Source organism: Amblyomma maculatum, chromosome 4, assembly GCF_055883805.1.
Source record: "Amblyomma maculatum isolate TAMU_Amacu chromosome 4, ASM5588380v1, whole genome shotgun sequence".
Classification (NCBI taxonomy): Eukaryota; Metazoa; Arthropoda; class Arachnida; order Ixodida; family Ixodidae; genus Amblyomma; species Amblyomma maculatum.
The window spans coordinates 42,490,670-42,517,138 of record NC_139347.1 but is presented as its reverse complement, the minus strand read 5'-3'; the positions used below and the strand labels follow the sequence as shown (position 1 = coordinate 42,517,138).

Here is a 26,469-nt window from a genome sequence, read left to right as displayed (position 1 = left end):
TGCAGCAAAAATAATGCTCCATAACTCTCAAGCACATATCAATGGCTGGCTCGAGATGCCATGGTTGCAGTAATGAAGACATGTCACTATAGCTGTGCATACGTAAGGTTGTTAAAAGAATTTTTTTTTAATGTGTCCATCGTCAAAACTCCCTTGTATACAACCAGGAATATCTTACAAAGTCACCTGCCTTAGTCTCCCCCTAGGTACAGTTCGACTGAGTAAGGCATTAACTTTTTAGAAACAGGCTTTCATTTTTTGTTCAGAAGCACAAATTACGGCTGATTGAATCATTCTTCCTAATTTGATTTTTGTATTGTTAAATGCTGTTTCGTTTGTCATTTTTTGACAAACAATTGCAGACTGCATGAAGAAATAAAGGCAACACAAGACAGTTTTCTAGCTTGAAAACATTGCACATTCATTTAATATTCCTTTAAGGAATTAATGCTTAGTTGCTTTCTAATCTTAGTAAGTGGCCACATTACATTTGTTACACACTTCTTGTTTTTGTTGTAAAAGTGCATGCTTATTTCTGCAGAGAGCCATGAAATCTTTTTGACTGGTGAGCTTGCAAAGATGTCCACATTGATCGTCTAGCAAAGCATGCTGAGTAAGAAGCTACCAGTGCAGATAGGGCTGCGGATTAAGTCTCGTCAGATGCAGGGACACGTGCAAATGTGGCAAGCAAGGTGGGTTGCAGGAGCTGTTTTTTCATCGCTGGCGACGGACCCTGTAGACGGCTATCATCACACCCAAGCTGACTAGCAAAAGCATCGCTGTTTGAGCTGGGTAGTGCTTAGCCATGACCACGGGGTTGAAGCAGCAGCAACATCCTCCAGAAGCGTCAGAAAGGTAGGCAACACCTGGAAGTACTTTGCCTGGAAATCAATGAAAATTGCATGGTGCTTGCAAGTTTCCAGGTATCGTGTGCTACAGTAGATGAATTACGCTACACTAAATTAATTCTAAACTATCCCTGGCCAAGCGGATGGCCAGACGACTTTCAAGAGGAGTAATAAAATTTCGAGAGTAAAGGCAAACTTTTCATTTAAAGCCTAATCATGTGGCACAGATGGGACATCATTGTGTTCTGAGCTATCTAAACTGATCTTGGATGAAGAATATTATGTACTAACACTTTGAAAAGTGTAAAGCTTAAGATTGGTTCCTAATTTTTGCATTTTCTTAAAACAGCCTTGATGAGGATTTTCACTATTGCTGTGATTACGGTTCAGTAGGTTTGATTTAAACTGAAAAGTGCCAGAAAGTACACTGAATTTATTTTTTGACGCGACTCTCAGCAATTCGAACTTGAAGAGGAGCTAAGTTTTGTTGTAAATAACAATTTTTTACATGATTCTGGTGCGACCAAACTGTCAATTTCAATAACCTGTACTAGTTTGAATTGCATGTGTGAATTATTAGAGTCTGAATTTGCAAGACTCCTTAACATATGTTTCCAGCTAAGAATTCTGATTAAGTGAAGCATGGTAAAATCAGTTATTGAATTGGTGAGTAAGAGTGAGTTTATAATTGCCATGCATGTTTTCAATGTGTACATATGCTTACGGCATCTTCATAAAGAAAGCAGACTGCCTGCCACCAAGAAAATATTTGCTATAATTTAAGTCTGGAATAATGGAGGAAAGAAAATAAGGGAACGAGAAGGTGAAGGCTGGCTTCTGACTAGTCACCTCCAATGTCACTGACTGAGCCTACACAGAAAGAGACAGGGCCCACACCATTACAATGCTGCTGAACTTGGAAGGCTGTAAGGCAATGTAAGCGTGGCAGCAAGCTGCACAAGTACAATAAAGCTATCCTGCCAAGGCTTTAACAGTTGACCAACCAGATATTCACTCAGAAATATCCTCAAGTCTTACAAAAAGAAAAGTAGGCACCAAAACGTACTGGTGGCTTTTCAGATGAATAAAAAGTACTTGGAATTTTAAGAAAATTAAAAGAAAAACTTGTGTGAGAGAAAATGAAGCCATCAGTTCTCGCTGCAAGTTATAAGCCATCTTTGAGTGGCAATGTCATTTATGCCCACCATCTACCAAGGTAACTACACCAAACTAATGCTTTCACACATTATACTACCTCTGAAATTTTTTTTAGATATAGTGTATCTGGGCTAGAAATAGAACCACTGCACTCGTACACGTATGGTACGCAGTGAAAATGTTTGCTTGAGGCATGCTAAGTAATCCTTAAAGGGCCTTGAAACAATTTGAGCTGATATTAAGGGAAGCAAAAGTCTGATAGTAATTGAACCACCCACCATCTCGCAAAAATTTTCAATCTAGTTATGTATCCTCCGGAATATCAGTGATCAGAAATGACTCCCTCCCTTTTTTCTCTTAACTTGTATGCCGGAATAAGCCAGCACATATATTACAGGCTGGGATTATGCTCTCTCGGCTGATGTCACATCAGCCACATGTCGCATGGCATGATTAAGCACAATTGAGAGTGGCACCAGATGTTGCCATGAGGAACAGGAATGGGATTTTTAAAAAGCTAGTTGTAAATTGTTAGCTTGGGAACTCATATATGTCATAAATGCTCATTGTCATAATACATGCATTTTTATAAACACTCTTAAAACCGTTTCACAGGCTATTACAAGTTTTGCTTAATGATGCAGTCTAGTTATCAAGAATGCAGCGAGGAACCATGGGTATGCACTGTTATTGTATGCAGTACAGTGCACACAAGACTATTGCATTTTTGTTTACTTCCTCTGTGCCTGTAGAGGTATGCACAACTATCCAAAAGCAGTACTTCCTGTAGTGGTTCATTTAAGTTGATATAGCACCAAATGGCACAATAATGCAATCATCAGGTGCGAGGTACAATGATAATCCTTTTGACAGCAATCATTATGAGGTTGACTTAGCCTAAACCACGCTGTTGGGATACCTTCCCAAGATTTTGCTTGTAAAGCTACTGTAAGTAGGTAGGGCCGCATGCTACTGCACTCAGCAAGAGAGTCAAAAAGCAACAATACAATACATCTTATTCCTGCTTCTCCTTAGCCAGTTTCACATGACCACTATTGAAGGAGTACTCAGAATACCTTTTTTAGCCTTTTAGTGTAAAAATTTTTTGGAAGCAACACCAGGCGGGAGTCTCCTGCCTACAAGAACTGTCTGAAAGCACCATGCACCAAAGAACTTGCCAATGATGCAACATTTCCCCTCTTCTTTTGTTATGTCTCCTATGCTAGCCATGCTGCACCTTCAATGTCTTAGTGTTAAAAGATCCCATTCTGGAGAAAACGTAGCGCTGTCGACGTTGTGAGCGAAAAAGCACGGGCAGTTGACACGTGACACAGTCAGTTACTGACTGGTCGGTGGCTTATGCGAAGAGATAAAACTCTGGCTTCTTTTAGGTAGAGGACGAGATGGGAATTGGTCCTTCCAGGACCATTTGGTGATGAGTAAGGTATGCTACTCCTAGGCCACGCAGGCATACGGCTTGGTTAAAGCGGGCCTTTATAAGTACTTATGTCGGGTGGTCTTGATGACTACTAATAAGTATGTGTGAGATAATAGAGGCAAAAATTAAGAGATTAGTGATCAAGCAAGTAAAAAAGTGCATGTGAGCGAGCAAGGAACCACAAGAATCTCACCACTTAGTGGCAACAAGGGCAGAACTTGCAGTTTAGGCAGAAACTTATATTTTATATTAGTCAGGAAAGTCGGGTCTCAGCAGATGATCGTGTCATGCTGCATTCTTTCATTGCAGTGAACATGGTAGATATCATAATGTCTGAAGTGAATATACATTTCATGACTAGGCCTTCATGTCATGCAGCCAGTTAGTTTTGTACATATCAGTTTATGGCAGCCTACTTTCTTCTCTTTCAATAAACTGCAGCTACTTTTATTGTTTAAAATGGTTTTGAAAAATAAATTACATAATCGATGCCATCGCCATACTTTAAACAGTAGGAAAAACAGTTGCTGGCATGTGTGATAGAAATCGGCAGTTTTATTTATTGTTTCTTTAAAACTATCTTAGTGCTCCCACTTGCAATTTTCACAGACTCTGTACATATTGGCTATGCGATGCTCAATAATACCGCTGCACGTAGCCCAGGCTCTGCAGTGGTCATCGTGTCCATGGAGTTGCTATGCTATACCACACTAACTAAATGTTGCGTCCCCGACGTCGGGGTTTGCAGATTTCATCTACCATTGAGAAAAAGAGGCTACCATATGAAAAAAATTAGGTTTATTAGTTAATGTGGACAGGAAGCTTTCAAATTCCACTGAAATAATTATAGAAAAAGTCAGTACACTCTTTCTATAAAGTGTCCCTCCATTAGGTTTGAAATTGTGTTGCGTTTATCAGTGCCATAGCCAAGTATTAGTTAATTTAGGCAGGGAGCTTTCAAATTCCACAAGATCAGTTATCAAAAGAGTCTGTAGACTAGCAAGTGTCCACCCCTCCCCTCTTTTTCCGTCCACTTCTCACCCCAGCTTAATTCAGTCCTGCTACCTTATTCAGCCCCGCTGCTCATATTCAGGGCATTAATGAGAAGGAACATTTGTGACAAGGAGAAATGGCGATTCTTTAACAACAGTTGAAGTTCTTTAGTCACCATAAATCAGATCTGGCTCTTTGTGTTCACCAGCACATGATCTAGTGAAAAAGATTTAAATTCGCAATGTTGCCATTGTGAAGGTGATTTATCTAATCCAACCTTTTCCTAACGAATGCAGCGGCGTGCATTTTTGCATAAAGCAACAAAAGTGCCAGAAAGCAAAAACAAACTTGGCATGTCTAGGTGCAGCGTTATGCCAGCCAATCAAGGCAGAGTGTGCAAACTATTTGTAAGCGTGCAAGCCAAAAGCCAGGTTTACATCTAGACTTCTTCAAAAACAAGCACAAACATCAAGAAGCACCAGAAAACCCATCCACAGCTGCATTGCTGTTTGCTTCTGCCACTTATCCTCATTAATTCATCCAACAAACCAAACAAAAGAATGAGCTCAGGGCACAAAGTAATTCAGGTTCATGTTGATCCTCCTGGATCATCAGGTTATAGTTTCGTCACGTTTAGCGCACATGATGATTATGTCGGTATACTGCATTAGGTGCAAAAACAACTCAAAGAGACTGGCAGTGCTCTGTACTTAAAAGCTGCAGTGAAGCAAAAGCTACCCGCTATAAAAGAAAAGAAAAAAGCATATATCACATGAAAGCGGTGCACTTTCAAGCTTTTATTTGCCACACAGAACTGGGACATAGAAACTGCAAATTCACAAACGCAATGCGAGCACACCTAAGCAACCACGAAGGACACTGTACTCTTGCTCTGTGCAGAAACCAGTGTCTGCTACACCACACACAATGGCAAAAGGCCGGCAGTTGAGAAAAGCAGGAACTGCGTTTTAGGCATCTGACAGGGCTGCAACGCCAGGCAGAACTTTCCCTGCAAAATGGGAGATGAAATTTCGTCAGGCAAGAAATTCTGCAAAGTGCCCAGTTGGCAAGCTTAGCCAGTGCCTTTTGACAGACATTACAGACCAATGGTAGAACTGCAATGCTGGCACGTACAGCCTATCAGTACCTTCTGACTCGAAGTCTAAAATGATCATGTGCAAAGCCGACCCGTTCAGGGTAATTTCACATAAAAACCAGGCACTATATTATAGCAAACAGACCTGCAACAGCAGTGCTTTTAATTGCTTAAAAGCATTGTCATCTTCAGTAATGTTTTAGCCAAAGTGGCTTAGATTATCTGTTTAATTGTGTGGAAATAAGTAGCAATGATGTTTAGGTACGAACTCTCCTGTTCATCACATAATCATGACAATGCTGTTGGGAGAGGGTAAGACTTGCAGGCTCTCTTTTAAGAGCCACTGGGCATGAGCTGTACAGACAAAATGCAAAATTATGAGACGACCCACCTTCGAGAAGCTCAAGACTAGCTCCACCACCAGTGCTGACGTGGCTGACTTTATCTTCAGTGTTCCACTTGGCACAGCAAGTAGCGGTGTCTCCGCCACCTGTGTCGTAACATGACCAAATAGTGAACCTCTTTTCACCTTGGAGAAAAGTCAAGCAAAGTTTAGAAATGCAGCTAACTGTTGATGACTTTCCTGCCTTGTTCACACTACGTCCTCCTATAGAGAGAAAACAGGTTTCGTCTTCCCAGATTGGGATAAAAGACAATTATCTGAAGAATTAGAAGATTTTCTGTTACAGCTGAAGGTCTCATGATAAAAATAGTATAATTTAAAACACAGGGACGATGGCAGAAGTGGGCAACCATGTGTGTTTCAAGCACTGAAGCTTTCATCACGGGCAACCAATTTGCCCTAACAGTATCCAGAAGGTCTTTAAACAGGACAGAGGCCTAATAACGCCAACTTCAGGCATCAGACCTCCGAAGCATGAATCAGTGAAACATACCGCAACTCACAACTTAAAGGCATCTTTTTGAAATACTGACTCACCAATGATAGTAATTGTTCCTTTCCCAGTGACCTCGACAACAGCATCCATGACACCCTTGGTCCCAGAAGCAAAGTTGTCCCACTCAAATACACCCATTGGCCTAGAAAAAAGGTGATTTATTATGTTTTACTGGACAATAAAAAATGCCAGTCTGTTGAATGTAAGGTTAACTGTAACAAAAGAATAAAAGGGATAAAGTCTGCAATAGGACGATAAATATCTGTTACACAGTCGATCCCAGATATATCATATTCGAAGAGAATCGTGAAACAGTTCGATATACCGAGAATTCTATATAAAGCATTACAAGTGATGAGCTCCTCAGTAACACAGAAGCGTCAATACTGTGTACCCACACTAGCAGCACACTTCCTTGCAGCGTTGTGCTGTACGCTGGCATACCAGCACCCCACCGATTGCCTCGGTCGTAGCGACCAGCGCGGTGCACATACGCACACAACTGCGCGCCGAGCGTCACTTCGCGCCAGGCAGCAAAAAGAGGATCGCAACCCCACGTGCCACCCCATGGACATGAGCGCGTGTTCTAAATATTCTAGTGCTGCATAGCAAAAGTGCAATTGAGGTGGGGTTCACATCGAAGCTGCTGTTGCCGGTGCTTTGGGAAATGACACCATTCGCTATTAGATATGTAATTCTGCTACTGGCACAGTACAAAATGCTAAAAAAACTCAAGTTAAAATAGGGTACAACTGATTTCTCCGTTTCCTTCAGCAGCGCAGTAGGCCACGTCACAACTGCCACAAGCCTCAGTCAGCTAGAATGGCTTCACCGAATGACAACCGGTGCGTTGAACTCTGGCTTTCTCGCATGACAGCTTGAAAACACAAGGACACTTTTAAGCAAACTCTGTGTTTACATCATCAATTGGTTTTACAGTGTTAGCGCTGTCAGGAGGTGACCAAGGTTGAGCTGTTGACCCAGCTCCGTGCGCGGAAAATAATAATAGGGGCTCGATTAAGAGAAACGCACCTTACAGTGGCGCGGCATACAGTTTGATATATTGAATATTCCACTGAGTGCGAGTTCGACATATGTGAAAATGACTCCTGTACTTTTGCATGGGAGTTTCAAGGGGATATTCTGAAAGTTGCATATAAGCAATAATTCGATATATCAGGGTTTGATATATCCAGGATTGACCGTATGATGAAACTGAAAATATCCAACCCTGATTCAGACACACCAGTGGTGGATCAGGTAGCGTAATTGGGTTCAGTCATAAAGCTCTTGCAAGATATGCGAATAACATTTATTAAAAAAAGACAAGAACTATGCAACATAATGCAGAAGACGTGCAAGCTCCTCCAAGAAGAAATGTGGTGCATCTTCATTGATCACAGTATTAAGCTGCTTACCCTCACCTTGCATATTGCACATTTAAAAAGCCCACTGCACACGACAGTAGTAAACTTAGCTCTTCAGCTTGCTGTCAATTTTTGATAGAACCGATTCACACCTAACTTAAAGCTTACTGCATTTTAAGCATATCTATTTGATCGGCTGAGGTAAATGTGCCTAATTAGGCCACGACCTGAACATGCATTTCCATGAGAACTGAAATAGCAGCAAACCCAGAAGTTAAAAGTGGTGTGGTATGTGAGTTAGCAATGCGCAATTGAGACTGCTCGATTCCTTATTCTCTTAAAAGAATTCGTTTCATAAATATAAGGACACAAATTAGGAAACAAAATTCCGAGCCCTGTACCCAGTGATAAAAACAGTGCACCTGATAAACGTCAGTAGTGCTACGATTTCCTTAAAACAAGAACATGCACACAAGAGATAAAGTAAAGCACAGCTCTTCAAAATTTAAATGCGAAGCCAAAAGATCTCTAGGACTGTGCAGTTTCACTAGAAATGCTATAATTCATTTCACCTTATCAGCTCAAGCCAGGATATTCAGCTTTATTGATTACAATGGCCAAAGAAGAAACATACCCGTTCCACACAATTGTCTTTGCCCTCCTTACGGCCTCTTGGAATTTGACCACGCTTTCTGGTCCTACATCCAGGCCCTATTAATATGAGAAACAGTTGTATATATGCAAGCACTGCATAGTCAAAGAAGAACAAAATTAAAGGCAGCGCGGACTGAAGCACTGTGGACAAACTGAAGCATAAGTGAGCACCCAACTCACAAGGAAAGCTTTCAGTTTCCACTTGATATTCACACTCAGACTTCTTTTTTTCACACATATTATGTGCTAAGGTGCTGAAAAAAATATTTACTTATGGTCCTACATCCAGGCCCTATTAATATGAGAAACAGTTGTACTATATATGCAAGCACTGCATAGTCAAAGAAGAACAAAATTAAAGGCAGCGCGGACTGAAGCACTGTGGACAAACTGAAGCATAAGTGAGCACCCAACTCGCAAGGAAAGCTTTCAGTTTCCACTTCATATTCACACTCAGACTTCTTTTTTTTCACACATATTATGTGCTAAGGTGCTGAAAAAAATATTTACTTATCTATTAGCCATTCATAAAAGATTTTTAACCAGTTTTTTCTTAATTCAGGGTCATGATGCACGCAAGTTTTATTCCACAGAACAAGAAATTAATCAGTGGTTTATGATTATGTGGCATACCACCACTAATAATTATAAAAGTGATGATGCACACATATTAGATGAGGAGGTGGCAGGAAAAGAGCTGCTCGCGGACTGCTTGACCAGCCCACAACCTTCGGGGCTTACTTCGGCAGAAGCAGCACCAAAAATATACAAAAAACTGGCACAGTAAGTGAATCCAACATAACTGTGGCAATTGTGTTTTGAGCAGAAAAAAAATTGAATTTAAACAACAATACAAACCATGGAATAGCACAAAACCACAAAGCAAGGACGCATTCAAAATTAAGCATTACATATATATAAGGTTGACATTGCGGTAAGAACAGCAAAGTAAACCAAAGCTATCCAATTTATAGCCATTTAAAGTCTATATATTTGTGTTAGCTGTGTATATTGATTATTCTGGCACTGCAAAAATGTCAAGCATGGCATGAATGGTATGGTGCATTATAAACATAATGACACTATTTTTTTTCTTGCAAAACATGAATTCTTGCAAACTAAATGGGGCTGAGTTCCTCCATACCATTCCAGTTGGCAGTAATTGAGACAAGAATATAAAAGGAGTGCTACATAGGTGCAATTTTGTTTGCTTTGATTGCTGATGTTTCATTAGTGCGAGTAAACAGGACAGTTTTATCATTTCTTAATGTCTAGCGGTTGCCTGAGCAAAACCTGTACTCGGTATATTTTCAGATATCAAAATAAACCATAAGGAGCAAAAGTATTGACTATGCACAAAGTTCACAAGAAAGAAGTAAACATACAGACCATCCAACCAGCTGGCACTCCAGTTTTCACAGTGCCTTTTCCAACAGCTGCCTTCTCATCAAACTTATCACCAGTGACGAAGTCGACCGGAAGGTGGATCTGGACATTGTTCTTTTTTGCTTTTTCCAGAAGCTTGTTGACAATCCCTGCTCCATCACTGTCAAACAGAGAGCTTCCAATCTGTTTAAAGCAGTGCGAAGTGGTGTGAGAACATTGCATACAACAGGTTGCAATAAATGTTGGACGACCACTGTACCTCCATGTTTTCTGTGACCTTGAGGAAAGTGAATGCCATTCCGCCACCAATGATCATTTCGTTAACCTTGTCCAGCAAGTTTTCAATGAGCTGAATTTTGTCCTTGACTTTGGCTCTGTAAAGCGTGAGCAATGGGGCGGTATGCCATGTGGACATAAGTAAAAGCATGCCGTCAACAGATGGTCAATGGCAAAGCACTTGGCCTCAAACAGGTAGCAAAATAGACAGACAAAACACAGCATTACACGCTGGAGGATCATATAAAGCCAAGCTTACCCTCCTAATATGGCGAGAAATGGTCGAGCAGGGTTGTCTAAGGCTTTGCTGAAGTAGTCCAACTCCTTTTTCATCAAGATACCAGCAGCCCTCTTATCATGCTTGATTCCAACCATGGAGCTACATGAAGATTTGTCTCATGTTAACATATGCCACTCAAAGGGTAACAATATTTCCAAAGCCATCACAAGATTGAAGCTTGGCCTTCAAAATGATTGCAGAAGACTTGTGGCTAGTTTACTAACACATGGAAATCATGCAGCGCTTATACCACTCCCTTTTCTCTTCTTTTAAAGCTAGTTTATAGAGAACTATGAACAAATGCTGCAAATATAAAGTATCTAAACAACAATTGCTGCAATGATGCAAGACCCACAATGTCAGATAATAAATCAATAAAGCAGGGATACCTGTGCGCTCGATGAGCAGTTCCAAATGCATCATTGACGAAGACATCACCAAGCTTGGTCAAGGATGCCTGAAAGGCTGCTGTAGCTTCTGGGGATGCCTTTATCTGCAAAAGATAACTCTTTCAGCCACAAGCCAACTGAACTGAAAATGGAACAGCAGAATTTCACAAAATTCTGAAGAACAGGTAAAAGTGATGAAGGAACACTGTTAACTTCCACAAATTCCAGTGCTTGCAAAATCAGTTTCAGTAGCCTGAAGCTTGAACTGAACCATTCGAAGCCTTTTGAAACTTGTATTTACAAGTAGTAGCACTTTACAGTGGGTCCTATAATTGTGCTCAGAGACAGGCATGTGTCTTGCACCACTGTTGTGCGACTCCAAGGCCTGACCAGCATTTCCTTTTGTTGTAGAAAGCTGCTAGGTAAGCCAAAGTGCAGTATCCTTTTTTGGTTATGGTCAGTCATCTTTTTTTTTTTTTTCATCGATGATGCCTCGCTATAAACCACACGGCACTGAAAAATCTTGGCCTCACCCCTACCTAACAGAAACGATGTTCTTAGAGCTATTCACATGTAAAACCGACACATGACTGGTCAGTGCCCGCGCATGCACCAATGAGAGCCGCTGCACTTTCTCACCATTGACCCTTGTTAAAAACAAGGAGCTTTATGAATTTTGTGCCTGGTCACCTGCCCTAGGTGTAGAGGTAAGTAAGAACACTTTTCATCCTATAAACGATCTGTTCCAGTTTTCTTAAGCCTAGCTACCTCACTTGGCAGCTGTCACTAATCTTCACTAGCTTTACGAGGCAGGCTATGTGCTTGAAGCATAAGCTCAAGTGAACCATGTCCACCTGCACACACTTCACAGCCTGAACCGAAAATTTTTACTTTAGTAAGTCTGATATCAATTAAAGGACTACAGACACCAAATTTTCGTTGGCATTCACTTCTTCCAATGATGCGTTAGGCTTCAGAATATGTGGACTACCGCAGTGTTTGCCTGCTAAATAATTTATCACTTAATTTATGCCATTCTGGTTGCAGTTTCATCATCTGTATTATGGCTGTAACGTGTAGTTTATGTTTGGATGACATGAGGCACAGAAAAAATTGCAGTATAATCACTGATATGTAGTTTCAATTCACAGCAACACATAACCCAGGCTGCTCCAATAGCTGGAGTGACAACAGACACTGTATCAGCAATTATATAGCAGTTTCTCTCATGTTTCCGTAACCTAAATTTCAACTTGACATCACAGCCGAAACCGAAATAGCATCAAAAATAACTACACAAATTATTTAGCGATCGTAGGCGAATGCCACTTGGTAATCCATGTATACCGACGTCTAATACATCATTTTAAAAAGAAAACATGCAAGTGAAAATTTGCCGCCAATATTCCTTTCAGATTTTTTGATGGCAATTTTTTTCAGCATTTTTAATTGTGAAGCCAAAATGTGAAGCTTTATACAGTGAGTTCTTTCGGCACAGGAACGCTTTAGCACTTATTGGGACATTACAAGACGTTGTTAAATCAGAAAGAAATATCAGACTGACTTTTCCCCAATTAGAATGTGGTTTGGCTTTGTTTATAGCGCTTAACATCCCACAGCCACTCGGGCTATGAGGGACGCTGTAGTGAGGGGGTGTCTCCAATAATTCTGACCACCTAGGGTTCTTTAAGTTGCGCTGACATCGCACAGCACACGGGCACCTTGCTTTCCTCTCTGCTAAAAAGTGGGTGCCGCAGCCCGCATTTGATCCTGCAACTTTGAGGTCAGCAGTCAAGTGCCCCAACCACAGAACCACCGTGGCGGGGCCCAATCAGAGAATCTGGCAACAGTAATTATCGATTGTGAAGCTTACCACCCTGAAAAAAGACCACATGCACAAAGTGCACTCAATAAAGATACCACAAGGGGTTGGACTTATTGGGATTCATTTTTGTTTCTTAGTTCAGCACTTTTTTTTTTTTTTTTTTTGCTGTTTAGTTCACACAAGTTTCATAAGTAGTAATATTTTAAAAAAAGATTACTGATATCCTTCAGTGATTCAGTGTGGAAGTCTTGTGCCTTTAAACGTGCACTGGTGCTTTTGTTAGCACGAGCAGCTTATCAGCCAGTAATTAATGTACATATAGCGGCATTTGGAACTATGCTTGCAGAAGTAATTTCTATTGTCTTTGAAAAAGTAATGCAAATTAGATGAGACAGCCAGCAGACAAACACAGATGGAAGTTTGCTTCTAAAAACTACAGGTTGACAAATTATTGCTGGGTTGTTGCGCTGGTTTGAGTGAGAGAGTGAGGCACGCATGTGGTCTGCACGTTGACAGCAGTAATGTAAAACTGCTGCTCAACCATCCCAGTAGCCAGAACTCGATACTTTTTCGCAATCCTAATGCACGGTTTCATACCAATGTTCTACACGCAGCTGATAAACCTACTTAACTGGCTAGCTGCTCTAGGCTGCTGATGATAGTGAGCAAACAGCACTTAGGTAGCTAGCAGGCAGTGAGGAGTTATTGCCATGTCTGCAGAGGCATGCAAGGTAGCGAAGAAAACAAAATCATATGTGCACTTCTTATGCAATAACATCACCATTGCACCAGACCCCTGGATACCCTACTCAGTTAACTTTGAACTATGAGTAAAGTGACCATACGTCCCGATTTAGGTGGGACATGTCCCGCTTTTGCAGGTGTGGTCCCGCTGTCCCGCCAGAATACTTGTGGGACGGCGTTTTGTCCCGCTTTGGCTACACTCGCGACACCCGCTTCGCCTGGATGTACTGAACCAGCCGAAATTACCGCAATCATGAATGAACAAGCCATATTCCCCAGAACAACTTTTCTCGGGACCATACGGTACAGCTACGGTGTACTAGAAGATCTACCCAGAGAGACTTTTTGTTGCATGGAGTTTCCTTCCTCCATGTTTTGTTGGCCAGGTCCAGAACGTTCGCAGCATGCTTACGTTTGTTTTTTGGTGAAGCGTTGCTTCTTTATAGCGCCAATCGCAATGCCTAAAAGGAAGTGCAAGTTCAGCGGTGAACTAGGTAAAGAGTTTCCGTTCCTGAAAAAAACGAAGTCGGAGCACGATGTCCGCTGCGAAATATGTGGGGCAGACTTTTCCATCGCCCACAGTGGACGTTCTGAGATTTTAAAACATATAGGCACCGAGAAGCACAAGCGGAATATATCAGCTGCTGCGTCTTCCAGCACCCTAACGAAGTTTTTCAGACAAGAACGTGGTGGTGACAAGGAGCTGAAGCTCGCTGCTTCCGAAGGCGTGTTTGCGTATCATACGATTGCCCACAACCAAAGCTTTCGTTCGATGGATTGCACATCAAAACTTCTTCAGAAGCTTTTCGACAACAGGTTTGCCTGCGCACGCACAAAAGCTACTTGCTCCCCCCCCTCCCCTTTTCGTCGTCCTCCCATGTCCCGTTTTGGGGTCTGAGGAATATGGTCACTTTAACTATGAGCATATAACTCGTTCTCAATAGCTAGCTTTGCCTTGCATGCCAATAGTGACTTTTTTTGGTTAAAACTTAATTCAGCATACTTCATTCTTTTTCAACTAAAAAGTTCAACCCCTATATGCACAGTAACTTGTTGGCACACATCTAAAGACAAGCTTGTACCTTCTGTCCTTGTGCATCAACTCCTTTTCCTTCCTCCTCTACGTGGAACCTCAGGTTCTCCAGCAAGAACACAGTACCGTGTGCAGGATTTGCACAAGCCTTCTCAGTCTCAGGCCCCACACAGTCTGGCAGGAAACGGATATCTCTGCATTAAAAACATGGAAGCGATGCTCTAACAAGTCTTAAAAAAAAAAAAAAATGCTGGTAGGACTATTATTCTTATATCTCCACATCACCTGTTCAGAAGGCGCTTAAGCTCTTCAGCGACAGGAGCGAGGGTGAATTTCGTGTCAACATGGCCATCCGGCCGGCCCAAATGGCTCATCAGCACCACAGATTTTGCACCTTTATCAAGGACATGCTTGATGGTGTCCAAGGCTGCCACAATTCTAAAAAAAAATAATAATAATAATAAATATAGAACATGGCAGTATCTGGCTCACTAACTGCTACAAGTTACACTATGAGTCGGGTCTACCTTTGGTTATTTGTGATTTTTCCATCTTTCAAGGGGACATTGAAGTCAACTCTGGAAATAAATAAAACAGATCATTAACTCATATAGAAAATTTCTGCATTCAAGATAAATGAGAATTCAAGGTTGAGAAAGGTCACGCAATTAAACTCGACACTCAGTTCAAAGCGATCAGACCGGCTTCTGCTGAAACCGAACCGTGCACACTAATGCCGTGCATTTCATTTATCCGCCAGCTAAACATTCATTCGCAAATGATCTTAAGTCCAAGTTTTATGTTCTCAATCTACTAGAAATCTAAACAAAGTTCAGGCTAAAGAGCATCGTTTATAGTACAGACGCGCGGAAACATGAATCAATTGACGTTTGCTCTCATACCGGCGGGGTCAGTCGCTTAAATTATACTGCTTAATTATTACGTTTCGCCAAATGGATCAGCAATTTCACCTTATGATGACTCTCTTGTCCTTGACGTCCAAATCTTTAACTCCGAGCTTTTTAAAACTCATAATCGCAGAGAGATGAGAGCCACCGGTGACCTTCGTTCGAAGAAAGGTTGCAGAAGGTGGTGGCCGAATCTCTTGTGTTTTGTTGGTTTCGTCGGTTTCGATTTGACACTTGCTAGGAAGCGAGCGGATGCAGCGCCGGTAGCTGCTGTTTACAACACCACCGAGCCCGAGCGTGCCCTGTGTTTTCAGCAAAGAGAGCTTTAAAATTAGGTCACCAAACCCCATAGATTAGGTCTGAACTAGTGACACATAATCTAAAGCTACAGAATTTACTACTATTTGGTTCCATTATTTACTTCACTTTCAACCTCGCTATGTCGACGCTAGAGGGTTTAAGGCGGGGACAGGGACATCAACAGCAGAAAATGGCTGCTACTCTTTGACGTCAGTGCGTTGTGAACGCCTTGGCCAGGCCTGTAGCAGGCATTACTGGGCAGCTGGCTCCATTTAGGATGGGTTAAGATGCCTCCCGGATTATTCAAAATGCAAGGAACAGTGTGTTCCGTTTGTGTGCGCGTTTTCAAGTGGTGCCCAGTGCTGTTCATCACAACCATAGTAGCCTGGTCCTACTACGCTTATGTCATCCAGCTATGTTTGTGTAAGCCATTTCATTTTCTTCTCATCTTTTGAGCTGACAGTAGTAATTGCTGACCATCGTGATCTGCTTTAGTTGTTAAAACGAAATGCTTTGCGTATGCTGATCATATATAGCTCTAAAGCAGAGTTCTCAGGCACGTTTTGCTTTGTACTGATAAGGCCACTGCTTTCGTATTTGCGGGTGTTTCCCCTATCCATCGGTTTGAAAGCTGAATTCCTTTACTTCCGCTGTAGCTGAATCATCGTGTCTCGAAACTTGCATCCCTACGGAGTCAAGTATACGTTGAATAAATTTACTTTCTTGTGTGGTTGTCAAACTTGTGATGTCGCCCGATGTTGCTCCTGACGACGAAAAGTAACTTGGGATGATATTTTGTTATTGCGGTGCGTAGATATATGCTGTTTCTTATTTTCTGTTGCAGTTACTATTGAGAACATATTCCAGAAAGGTAAGGGTATCATCGTTTTGTCATCAAATCCCTAGTTTATGGGTCTTAAGCACTGAATGAATCCTTTGCTGTAAGCTGCTCAGTCCTTTAATTACTTTATTAGTCGTCAGCTTTGGGAGTTCACTCTGTGAATGATGGGCTCAAGCAGGTTGAAAAATCTTACCTTAACGGGGTGCTTGGTGGTGTGCTGGTTTTTATGGCGCATAAAACGTGCTCACATTGAATGCTTACCAGAATAGATCAGCAAGCGTTCCATTCTGTTCACGGTGATTTTTTCCATCTTTCAGTGTTTTACTTGATTGGATATCATGCCTGTTTCGCAATGTTCGCGTGGTCCTACTGGCAAACTATATTCACGGAGCCAGGTACCATTCCAAAGCAAGTAAGGACAGATTTAGTTTTTGGCTGGCTTCTGTTTTGCTAAAGGGCAGCATCTGTAGTCACCTGTTGCCTAGAAAAAAAGAAAAGTTGCTTAAAGTTGAGACTTTTATCATTACAAGCTGGCATTAACATAATTGGTGCAATTTCACCCAGTTCTACCTGCCGCCAGCTGAAGCTGAGCGTCTGGAAAAGGAACCCAGTGAAGATAATCAGAGGCAAATGCTGGAACGACTCGCCAAGAATCTGCCCGTCTCTTGCAGGACTATGAATGGGAGTAAGTTCTCTAGCCACAGACATGGTTTTGTTATACACGGACTGCCGGCTTGAATTGGCCCTTGTTGAGTTGTTGTTCGAGTTGGCTTTGAAAGCTCACTCTGGATGATGGCGATAGCAAGTTGGAGAAAATTTTTCTCTGTGTTTGGTTAGTTTGACTGCAAAGCTTTAGTAACTGGTTTATTTTGTATGCGTAATTTTTGCAACGAGTTGAGCGCTTATCATTCTCGAGAGTTAAGTACTCGGTAGCTTCCTTTTATGTGTGGCAGACATGCTTTTCATGCGAGTTGTACTATTCATATATGAAAATTACCTTTTGCAATGTTCATGTGCTGATAAAGTGCACCATATTTAAAAACCAATTTTATTTTTGAACTTTCTTCAAGAGGCCAAGTTATGTGGTTTTGAGAACTCTTTTCCCTAAAGCCTACTATATATCCAGCAAAAAACAAGTGCCTTCATTCCTATAACCTTTCTCCAGACCTTTTTGACGGGCGTACACAGACTGGTGGGGTAGGTGAAGCATTCAGTTGTGGACAGCACCGTGCAGGAGGTGTGTCAGTTTCAGTTGCTACAGTCACAGAAAAAGGGAGAGTTAGATCAGCCTATTAGCATATAATGTGTACACATGTAGTGTGGAGAGCCATAGGGAGCCACAAAAAGTGTTTTTGTTCCACACGCCATGTTTCTTGATGCTGTGTGCTTTGCAAACAGGGAGAGGTCGATTTTAATTGTTTGTTTCATTTACTTGCTGTGCTATATGCATCTGAATTACGTTCTTAAACCTCCATAATATGTTTGGCTTGAGCAATGCACAGTCCTCACTAGTGAGCAAGTTTAGGGAGGCTCAAAAAAGCACCAAAAAAAAACCTCCACCTGTGCCTCTTTTCTATAATAAGCCACTCCTAACTAGTGTGGTACTTAAATTTAAATTACAGGTCAGTGGTGCTGGACTCACAAGAGGTGATAATATAAAATTTAGTCACAAATTTTCATTGAGGCAGCATTCCTATTTACTAAGCGTGCATGGTGGCTAGTTCTGGGTAGCAGATTAAATAAAGTAGCTGTAAGAGTGCAGAGGTAGAAGTGTGAGAAAATCTTGTACTTAGCTTCCAAAGAATATATCTTAGAATAATGCTTAAAGGGACAGAACACTGGCAAATTATGTCATGAGATTATGGTGGAGATGAAAAGATCTTACTTCATATAGTACAGATCAAGCACTACAATATCAAAGAAAAGATGCTTTACAATTTTAATTGCATTGAAAATCGCATAAAAACAACCAAGGTGCTATCTAGCGGAGAATCCCTAGTACTTTCAGTGTAGCCTTCCATGTGACTTCATGCCAGCAAAATATAGCTGATTTTCATAACTGCACATTGTTCTTTTTTCTTCTAGGAGTGCTTGCCATAATTTATTATATTTTGCGCTCTCTCCAGTGCGTCCTTAAATAAACCCCCCCCCTGCTTTTGCACCGCGAGAAGTATGCTTTCAGGTTTTGCCACTAGATGGTGCCACAGTGTTTGCAATTTCGTGCATGAAGCAATGACAGTGCCCACTAAAACTTTCGTCGACGAGGGCGTGCATTATTGTGCCGTAGCAGCATTGAATTTGAAACTGAAAAGGACGTTACTCTACGCAAAAAATGTCTGATTACTGTCTGGCGAGTGAAAGTTATATTTGTTTTCGGTACGTCTTTTTTGTCAACCATCAGTCGTCATCGCGGTCACTGCTCATGGTTTCCAGCATCGGACTACATAAAAACAGGCGCACGCATTGATCGAAAAATTTCCGGTAAAAATTTTCTACAGCGTTTCTAACAAAACCGTAATGGAATCGAACATTTTAGACATCAATCTTTCCACTGCGGTGAAAAAAAATCGAGACCTAAAATTCCAGTGTTCTGTCCCTTTAATTTTTTATTGCAGTATTCTCAAAAGAAAGCTTTTTGTATCAATAAATAATTAATCCTGCAACCCCACTGTAAAGCTTTTAGGGAGGAGGTGAAAATCTTCTATACAAGCGGTAACATTTAGCTGAATCATTATATGCAGAGGGTAAGCCGTTTGCTTGTGCATATCCATCATGAGTTTCTAACTTGCGCAGTTATTGTATTTATTGTATGTATTTATTATGCTGTCAGTGTTATGGAGTGTCTTAGCTTAAATGGTTAGTTTATACACGGGGATCCGTAATTATCTCTCCGGGTTGTAAAAAATTACCCTGCACAAACTATTGGACTACTTTGGCCCAAAGGGCGACCACAAGGTAGCTTTTTATTTTCTACATTTTTGGATAAATAATTTAACTCTAGAATTTGTCTGAATTTTTCAGAATCGTTGAAAAACTGCGGTTAGCTGCAGCAGAACTTTTTGTCAAAACAAACAATGGAGCCGACTTGCCAAGCTGCGTCGGGCCGCATAGTTCGCCAGATGGCTCAGCCTATCAAGTAGACTGCTTTGCTTGCTTTGACGAAGCGTTCTGTTGTTCTGTTGCAGCAGATTGCAGTTTTTCATCAATTTTGGAAACTTAAGGCAATGTCTAATATTAAATTACTTATCAAAAAACTAGACCACCGCAGGCTACCCTATGGTTGGCGTTTGGAGCATAATAGTTCAGTAGTTTGCACACGAGAATTTTTTACTACCCAGACAGATAAATGCTCAACGTCAGAAAGCATATGCTTACTGCACAAAAGATATTCAGTATAATTGTTTTCTGTGGAGATCTAACATTCATTCCGTGTTTGAGATTATTTTAGTTCATATTTGCTAGTCATATACATCAATCACTATTTATAGTCCATTGCTAACTGGGTTTTTGGTTTTGCAGCTTTTTTTTAGCCTTTCCAAAAATTAATTTTTTATTCTTTTGAAATTGTGTACTTTTAGTCTTTCAAAATTATATGTCTGTAGGTAATAATTTAAGATCCAAGAGTCAAGCTAGGTTTACTGCATTTTTATGCTTTATGGAAGGAGAAGGCAACTTTCGTTTGGATGCATCAGTGTGACTTTGCTGCTTTGGTCCTTTTCTTCCCTGGTTAGTTCGTAAGTTGCTTTCTTCAGAAGCAGTATCTGTTGCGCAGGACTTTGGCATACATCTTCATTGCGCAACTGCTTGCCGCAGAAATTCTAGAATAAATGTCAAGACTGGATACACACTTTGTTGCGTCGTGTGCCGTCGTGTCGTGTTAAAATAGGAGCATAATAGAAAACCATGGTTCATTTCGGAGAGCGCAATAAGCAGATTTCTTTTGCTATGATTTTGCTCATCAATGCTTCTAAGCGTTGCAGTGTATAGATTGAAACATGCGAGCCTTGCTGTAGTGTGTTCAAGACACCCTCTTTCTTTCTGTCCCACACAGTGGTAAGGTATTGCGAGAAGTGCCACCTTATCAAGCCTGACCGAGCACACCACTGTTCAGTTTGTGGGAAGTAAGTGTCCAGCTCTAGCAGCAGGCCCTGTTCCTGTTGCAATGGGGCAGCCAAGCAATGCATTCAATCTCATATCAAGGATCTTTATAATGAAGTATTTATTTTGTATTTGTCTTATGTTGTCATATATTTTGCAGATTGATTAACAACATATTTCTGCTAGATCCTTTGAAAAATGTTTATGTAAAATTTGTACAACACTGTGTTCATCCTGTGCATGCATCGTGATTCAGATTCAGGTTCTTGCTTATCATAGTTGGCATGTTGCATATAAAGCCCTCACATCTGTCGTTAACATATTATCGCATGTCAGCTTCATGTAGGATGTAGTATGCTTTTGATTTACTCAAAATTGTGTTGCGAATTTCTTCTTAGCAACAATAATAACGAAAGTATGTTTTATCGGTAAATATTTGAAAATGTTTTATGGTGGTGGGACTACAGGGAGAAAGCATTACTATCTCTCGTACTGAATTGATGCTTTCATTTTATGTACATTTTGTTGCAAATTATTATATCACCACAAAGGAGAGTCATACTGGTAGAAAAGGCAAGTAGCGTGGTTTGAGGAGGGAGGGGAGGGAGAAAGAGAGAGAGAGAGATGCACACAAAGTGCAAATGCCTCGAGTTCTTGGTGAATGTGTGTCATTTTTCTGTCAGGTGCATATTGAAGATGGACCATCATTGCCCTTGGGTAAACAACTGTGTGTCTTTCACAAATTACAAGTACTTCGTTCTTTTTTTGGCCTACTCCTTAATCTACTGCCTCTTTGTGGCTGCAACAACACTGCAGTTCTTCATTAAATTCTGGACGGTAGGTCACCTGCTTGTTTGCCATCTTGTGGTTAGTGGTTTCTAACATTTGTTGCCTCCTTTGCTTACTTAACTATTGCTAATAACTTATTAGTAGAACGTCTTCAGCATTTCTTCTTTTTTCTTATTTGCTGCATGATGTCACTTTTCTGCTCCCCCTCTTACCGTAACTTGGCAAATAGTCAGAGCCATAAAATGGTGTCCATACATCTCAAATGGTTGCAGTCTTTATTGCAGTTGAACCTAGATATATAGAATTTGAAGGGGATCTTGATAAATAGTTTGATATATTGAGCATTATATATCTAAAGAATTGCAGTAGATAAGCTTTTCTGTAACCTATGAGCAATGACACGTTGCATTGCAGCCATGCTGATTATACACTTCTCGCGGTGACATCCTGCCCACCGGCATGGTAACAGCACACTGCTCATTAGGAGTTGCTAAGTCTAACCTGCTTTGCATTGAAGCTGCAGTGGTTTCGTTGCAACTAGCCGCTTCCTATGATAAGGTGTCTAAACCTGTTGCCAGTATAGTATAAAGAAAATAATAGCACGTTCAAATTAGGTAAAGATTATTGTGCATACACCTTCAGCAGCAAAGCATGCTAGGCTAGGGCCGCTATGCTTTAGATGGTCCAATAGGCTTCTCGTTATGACATTGGCGGTGCATAGGAAATTAGTACAAGATATTTAAGGCCAACCTCTACATATCTCATGTTTACCTGGTTCTACAGTTTCTTTGTGCAAGGGCTGCCAGTGTCTTGGCTCTTATTGTCAGGCTGCGCAGCAGACCATCTCAGCTTGCAAGAAGTGATCATAGAGGGCCGTTGGGAGAAGCATCACTTGGAGTGCGGCATGCGGTTTGATGTAGTATTGAATGTTGGAGCTCGATATACTGTTCAACTTTTTCGTATGCAGGATTTTCAAGGGTGTAACCTGAGTATCCGGTGTAGTCAGTAATCCAAACTGTCTATGGGTTCAACATATGTTGGCTCAACTCTACTAAAGGTTTCAAGATATCTCTGGCGCATGCTTTGTTTTCAGGGTGCATAGCCTTATCTTTTTAAGAAATAATAGAATGGCTGGAAGATATGTAAGGAACCAACGTGGGTTAAAACTTTTGTTGCTCTTCCTCTGTCTTCTACAAGATTTCTACAAGATACAATTTTCATTGTATCTAAACTTATACCTGGTGTACTATCAGGGACAAAAGACCCTGGGATATGAATGGCAACCAAAACAGACAGCCTTTTTCAGTATTTTGTGGCCATACTTGTGGATATGAAAATTAGACTTGAGTCCTCTCTTATGTGCTAGAGAAAATAAAGTGGTTATTTTTTCACATTATACTTCAAGTCCAAAATTGCCAGATGCGTGTTCCCCGTGGTACATTTTGGAATTATACACTTTCTTTTGTTTCATAGCTTCTGTACTTTGAATAGGCCTACATTATCACTTACACTTTTCTTGTTGGTGATTTTCTTTCTATCTGCAAAAATAATGTTGGATGTCATGAGCACAAGCAAGAATTGGAGAGTTATTTAGTGGCCTATCTTTTCTTGCTTAACAGACTTGTCAATGGCTGAAAATGTTATTTTCACCAAACTTCAAATGTTTATTGCTGTATGTTTGGCCACCTTCTCCAACGACACTTTCCATGTCTCTTTCAGAATGACCTTGAAGGCTGGGGTCGTTTCCACATTTTATTTTTGTTCTTTGTTGCATTCATGTTTGCCATCAGCCTGGTCTCACTTTTTGGATATCACTGCTTCCTGGTCATGGTGAACCGTTCTACTCTGGGTGTGTGACCACTTTCGCATCTAAATATCTATATTATGACAGTTTTATGACAGTTTTGTCACATTTTCATACAAATTATCAACATTATTTAAGTTTAGCTAGGCTCTAATGACCTTTTCCTTAATAAACTTGCTAGCATTTTTTGCAATGAAAGGGTAATTAGTGATGAAGTAACTTGCATCTGACACTGTCAATGCCTGGGCATAACAGGGCCAAGCATTAACTGCTTTTAGCTCCCCACCTCAGCTATCTTCATTGAACTTTATATCAATATTACTGTAAAGTCTATCCCGGAACTTGTGTCAAAACAAGTATGAATTTCTATTTGAAAGGTTTTAGTAAGCAAGAAATAAGCTTTGTTGAATGAGTTCTGAATTCCTCTGTGATGACACCAGTCTGCCTTCGGAGCAGCAGCAACACGAGTTATTATTATTACTACAATTATTATTATTATTATTATTATTCCGTGATACTTTTTGTCTCAGTTTCATTTCATGTTATTTATTTCTTCTTTCGTGTTCTCTCTGTGTGTGTAAACATGTTCGTACATTTTCATTTTTTTTTTATTTGTGCTGCAGCACTAAGACCACATGGTTGTTCCTGCACACATTAAATAAAGATTGATTGATCATTATCATTATTATTATTGTTGTTATTATTATTATTATTATTATTATTATTATTATTATTATTATTATTATTATTGTTATTATTGTTATTATTATTATTATTATTATTATTATTATTATTATTATTATTATTATTATTATTATTATTATTATTATTATTATTATTTTCAGGAGTAGTGCAGCACTTTTGTGGTCGTCTGTGCTGTGTGGGTTCAGTATTGGCAGTGTGTTTCTTTTAACCTTGCAGATTGTGCAATATTTTCTTCCCCCTCTAGCATTAGTTGTTACATTGTGAATTTAGTTGTTGCATAGGGAATAGTGTGCAAATAAAGCGATCTTTTACCGAATTGCTTAAACCATTGCAAATGTGCACATATAGGTGTGACCCCCCCCCCCCAAAAAAACAAAAATTGTTCAGGAACAATTTGGAAGCTTTTTTATCTGCAGATTGCTGCAGAAAGTAAGAAAACAGGTATGAGATTGAACATTGCAATGTGCCAGTTGGAAAGTGTTTAATGCTTGGCAAATTATCTGTGTATCTACTTGAGTGCCTAGCCTTACTAAGTTTTTTCTCGTCATTGCAGAGGCATTCCGCCCACCCATATTTCGCACTGGCCCGGACAAGCATGGCTTCAGTCTTGGCCATCAGGCCAATATCGCTGAGGTGTTTGGTGACAACCGCCGCCTCTGGCTGGTGCCTGTGTTCACGAGGTGCTTTCCCTCTTTGGTCTCTCTCTCTCCAAGGGCTGAAAGCATGAGAAGCAGGGGTGCGGAAGGATGAAGGGTGCACAAAAGTGCAAGGTGATGTGGGCAGTTGCAGCGTGCCAAGTCCCCCCGTGGCCTGTATTTGCCGACATGCTTCTTTTCACACAGGGAGAACCATTTTTTCTTCTCTGAAGCCACAGCAGAGAGATTCTGAAGTGTTCACGATGAGATAAGCGGGTTGCTTGTGGATATCAAGCCATGCGTATGTGATTGCCATGAGTACGATCGGTAAGGTTGGAGCACAATTTACGTTGCATGACTGAAGGCTGAACTGGGACTGTTGCATGTTGCACAGCTGCCATCATTTCTGGATACTACTGTCTTACGTTTTCCATTTCAGATAAAGGTTATGGGGCAGACTTGCAGCAAACTGGTTCATTGTTCGCTTTGCACTAGGAAGTGATAGCTACTTTGACACTTGGTTTCTCCATTTTGAGGGCAATGCAAACACACTTATAAAAAAATGTTTCTCGATATCTTGTACCAACGTATTGGGCTTAAGGTGCTAAGGTGGCTGCGTGTAAAACAGGCTACCTCTTCATTCATTTTACTGTTCTGTATGTCGTAGAAATGCAGTTTCTGCCCACAAGTAGGTGTAGTAAGTGCCCGTGTTACTTTTATTAAGACTGTGCAGATGTTTTGTTGTGGAGCTACTGGTAGCAACAAACACAGTCCTGCAGGAAAGATGCAGTGCGCAGTAGGCATGATATTGGGGTGCGGACCAAGAAAAGGGAGCCTGGGGACTGTGCTTATGTGTTGCTGCTGCAGACATTGTGGCTCGGCTTCATGCTTCTGGTTTGCTCCTGTTTCTACATCTGTCCTCTTTGGTGATCTGTTCACAAGAACAGTGAGAATCCTGCACCAGACAGTTTTTTTTTCCTCCACAAATATATAGAGTGATTGTAGCAATATTTTTTTTTCTTCGGCACTTTTGAAATGAACACAGGGCGGCATTGTGTTTTAATTGTCCTTGAAGCCCAAATGCAAAGTGATAGGGAGGCTCGGAGAACTCGAACATGTGCACTACTAAATTGAAGTGTCTACAAATGTGCAGTTGAACCCCATTACAACAAACAGTTGCTGAAGAGTAGTTTTTGTCTGTTATAAGAGAGGTCTCTTATAGTTGCAGGTTTTTGCATTTTCACTACTTACTGATGTCTCACTGCATTTATTGTTACCTATTTATTGTTACCCAGTAGCTAGGAGTTTCACTAAAAAATTCTATAGATTGTTATAAAAGGTTATCACAGGATTTATAGTGGTCCTTGATACCCTTAACAATTATAGACTTTTAAAATGCCTTATTCACTGCCTAAGGCCTTTTAATTTATGGAAGTACTCGAAAGTTCATAAATTATTACATTTGGCTAGACTTAGCCTCATTGTAATACCCAAATTAACCAGTCGCAAATAATATGTCCCCGTCAGTGTTTCACGTGTAGCCAGCCCATTCAGTGTTAGTTTTGATTGCTATAACTACTATCATGAAAGTGATCACACCTTGCTGCTTCCCTGGTACACGGGTGTGGTTGCAGCTTGCAAGCGGTGAGAAAAGCAATCTTCACAAATTAAGTTAATATCTCTATTTTAAAGAATTCAACATTTGCTTATCCTTTATTACTGAATGTCTTTTATATTCTGTTTCTGTTGCAAAAGAGGTCCACTGAATGGGACAGATAGGGTGGCCAACAGAGTGAAATATTGCTCTTATTGTACATTGTCTGTTAGGTCTATCTCTTGTAATGGAGTTAAACTGTAACACTAGGACTTGTGTATGAGGTTATTCGTTCACCGCAAAATTGGACTCTTTAATAGGTGCACAAACGAATTCAAAATAAGAAGAGGAGCTGTGTGGGACAAATGTATTTTGACATATCTGTTTTGCACATATCAAAGATAATTTT

The 26,469-nt window shown here is 40.6% G+C and overlaps 2 protein-coding genes across 4 annotated transcripts in view; one reads left to right on the top strand and one right to left on the bottom strand.

The window, feature by feature from the left end:
- Positions 1-395: 395 nt before the first annotated feature.
- On the bottom strand, positions 396-15,652 carry Pgk (phosphoglycerate kinase). Of its 2 annotated transcripts, none has more exons than XM_084601227.1 (12): positions 15,358-15,652; positions 14,914-14,964; positions 14,672-14,824; positions 14,436-14,580; positions 10,785-10,888; positions 10,375-10,494; positions 10,099-10,213; positions 9,843-10,022; positions 8,434-8,510; positions 6,474-6,574; positions 5,925-6,023; positions 396-881 (listed from the first exon to the last, which is right to left on the bottom strand). In XM_084601227.1, the coding sequence occupies exons 1-12, from the start codon at positions 15,642-15,644 to the stop codon at positions 715-717; spliced, it is 1,599 nt and encodes a 532-aa protein (XP_084457353.1). In that variant the 5' UTR covers positions 15,645-15,652; the 3' UTR covers positions 396-714. The 2 variants fall into 2 exon arrangements, with proteins under 2 accessions (XP_084457353.1, XP_084457354.1); XM_084601228.1 differs by lacking the exon at positions 396-881 and adding an exon at positions 5,206-5,446 and having other exon boundaries at positions 15,358-15,562.
- Positions 15,653-26,469, top strand: part of LOC146190850 (palmitoyltransferase ZDHHC20-B-like) — a 26,375-nt gene continuing 15,558 nt past the window's right edge. For both annotated transcript variants that reach the window (XM_084601230.1, XM_084601229.1), the window contains exons 1-8: positions 15,653-16,017; positions 16,439-16,465; positions 16,753-16,847; positions 17,000-17,120; positions 20,487-20,556; positions 21,217-21,370; positions 23,042-23,171; positions 24,385-24,511. In XM_084601230.1, coding sequence (XP_084457356.1) covers positions 15,882-16,017; positions 16,439-16,465; positions 16,753-16,847; positions 17,000-17,120; positions 20,487-20,556; positions 21,217-21,370; positions 23,042-23,171; positions 24,385-24,511 — 860 coding nt within the window. In that variant the 5' untranslated portion in view covers positions 15,653-15,881. The remainder of the gene's footprint in view (positions 16,018-16,438; positions 16,466-16,752; positions 16,848-16,999; positions 17,121-20,486; positions 20,557-21,216; positions 21,371-23,041; positions 23,172-24,384; positions 24,512-26,469) is intronic.

What these genes read in the sequence shown, in the direction of transcription:
- Pgk (XM_084601227.1), bottom strand. Translation starts at nt 15,644, where the DNA reads ATGGGGTTTGGTGACCTAATTTTAAAGCTCTCTTTGCTGAAAACACAG. An exon ending in AAAATCACAAATAACCAAAG is followed by an intron (nt 14,825 to 14,913) that starts GTAGACCCGACT and finishes ATTTTTTTTTAG; the next exon opens with AATTGTGGCAGCCTTGGACA. An exon ending in TTGATGCACAAGGACAGAAG is followed by an intron (nt 10,889 to 14,435) that starts GTACAAGCTTGT and finishes TATCTTTTGCAG; the next exon opens with ATAAAGGCATCCCCAGAAGC.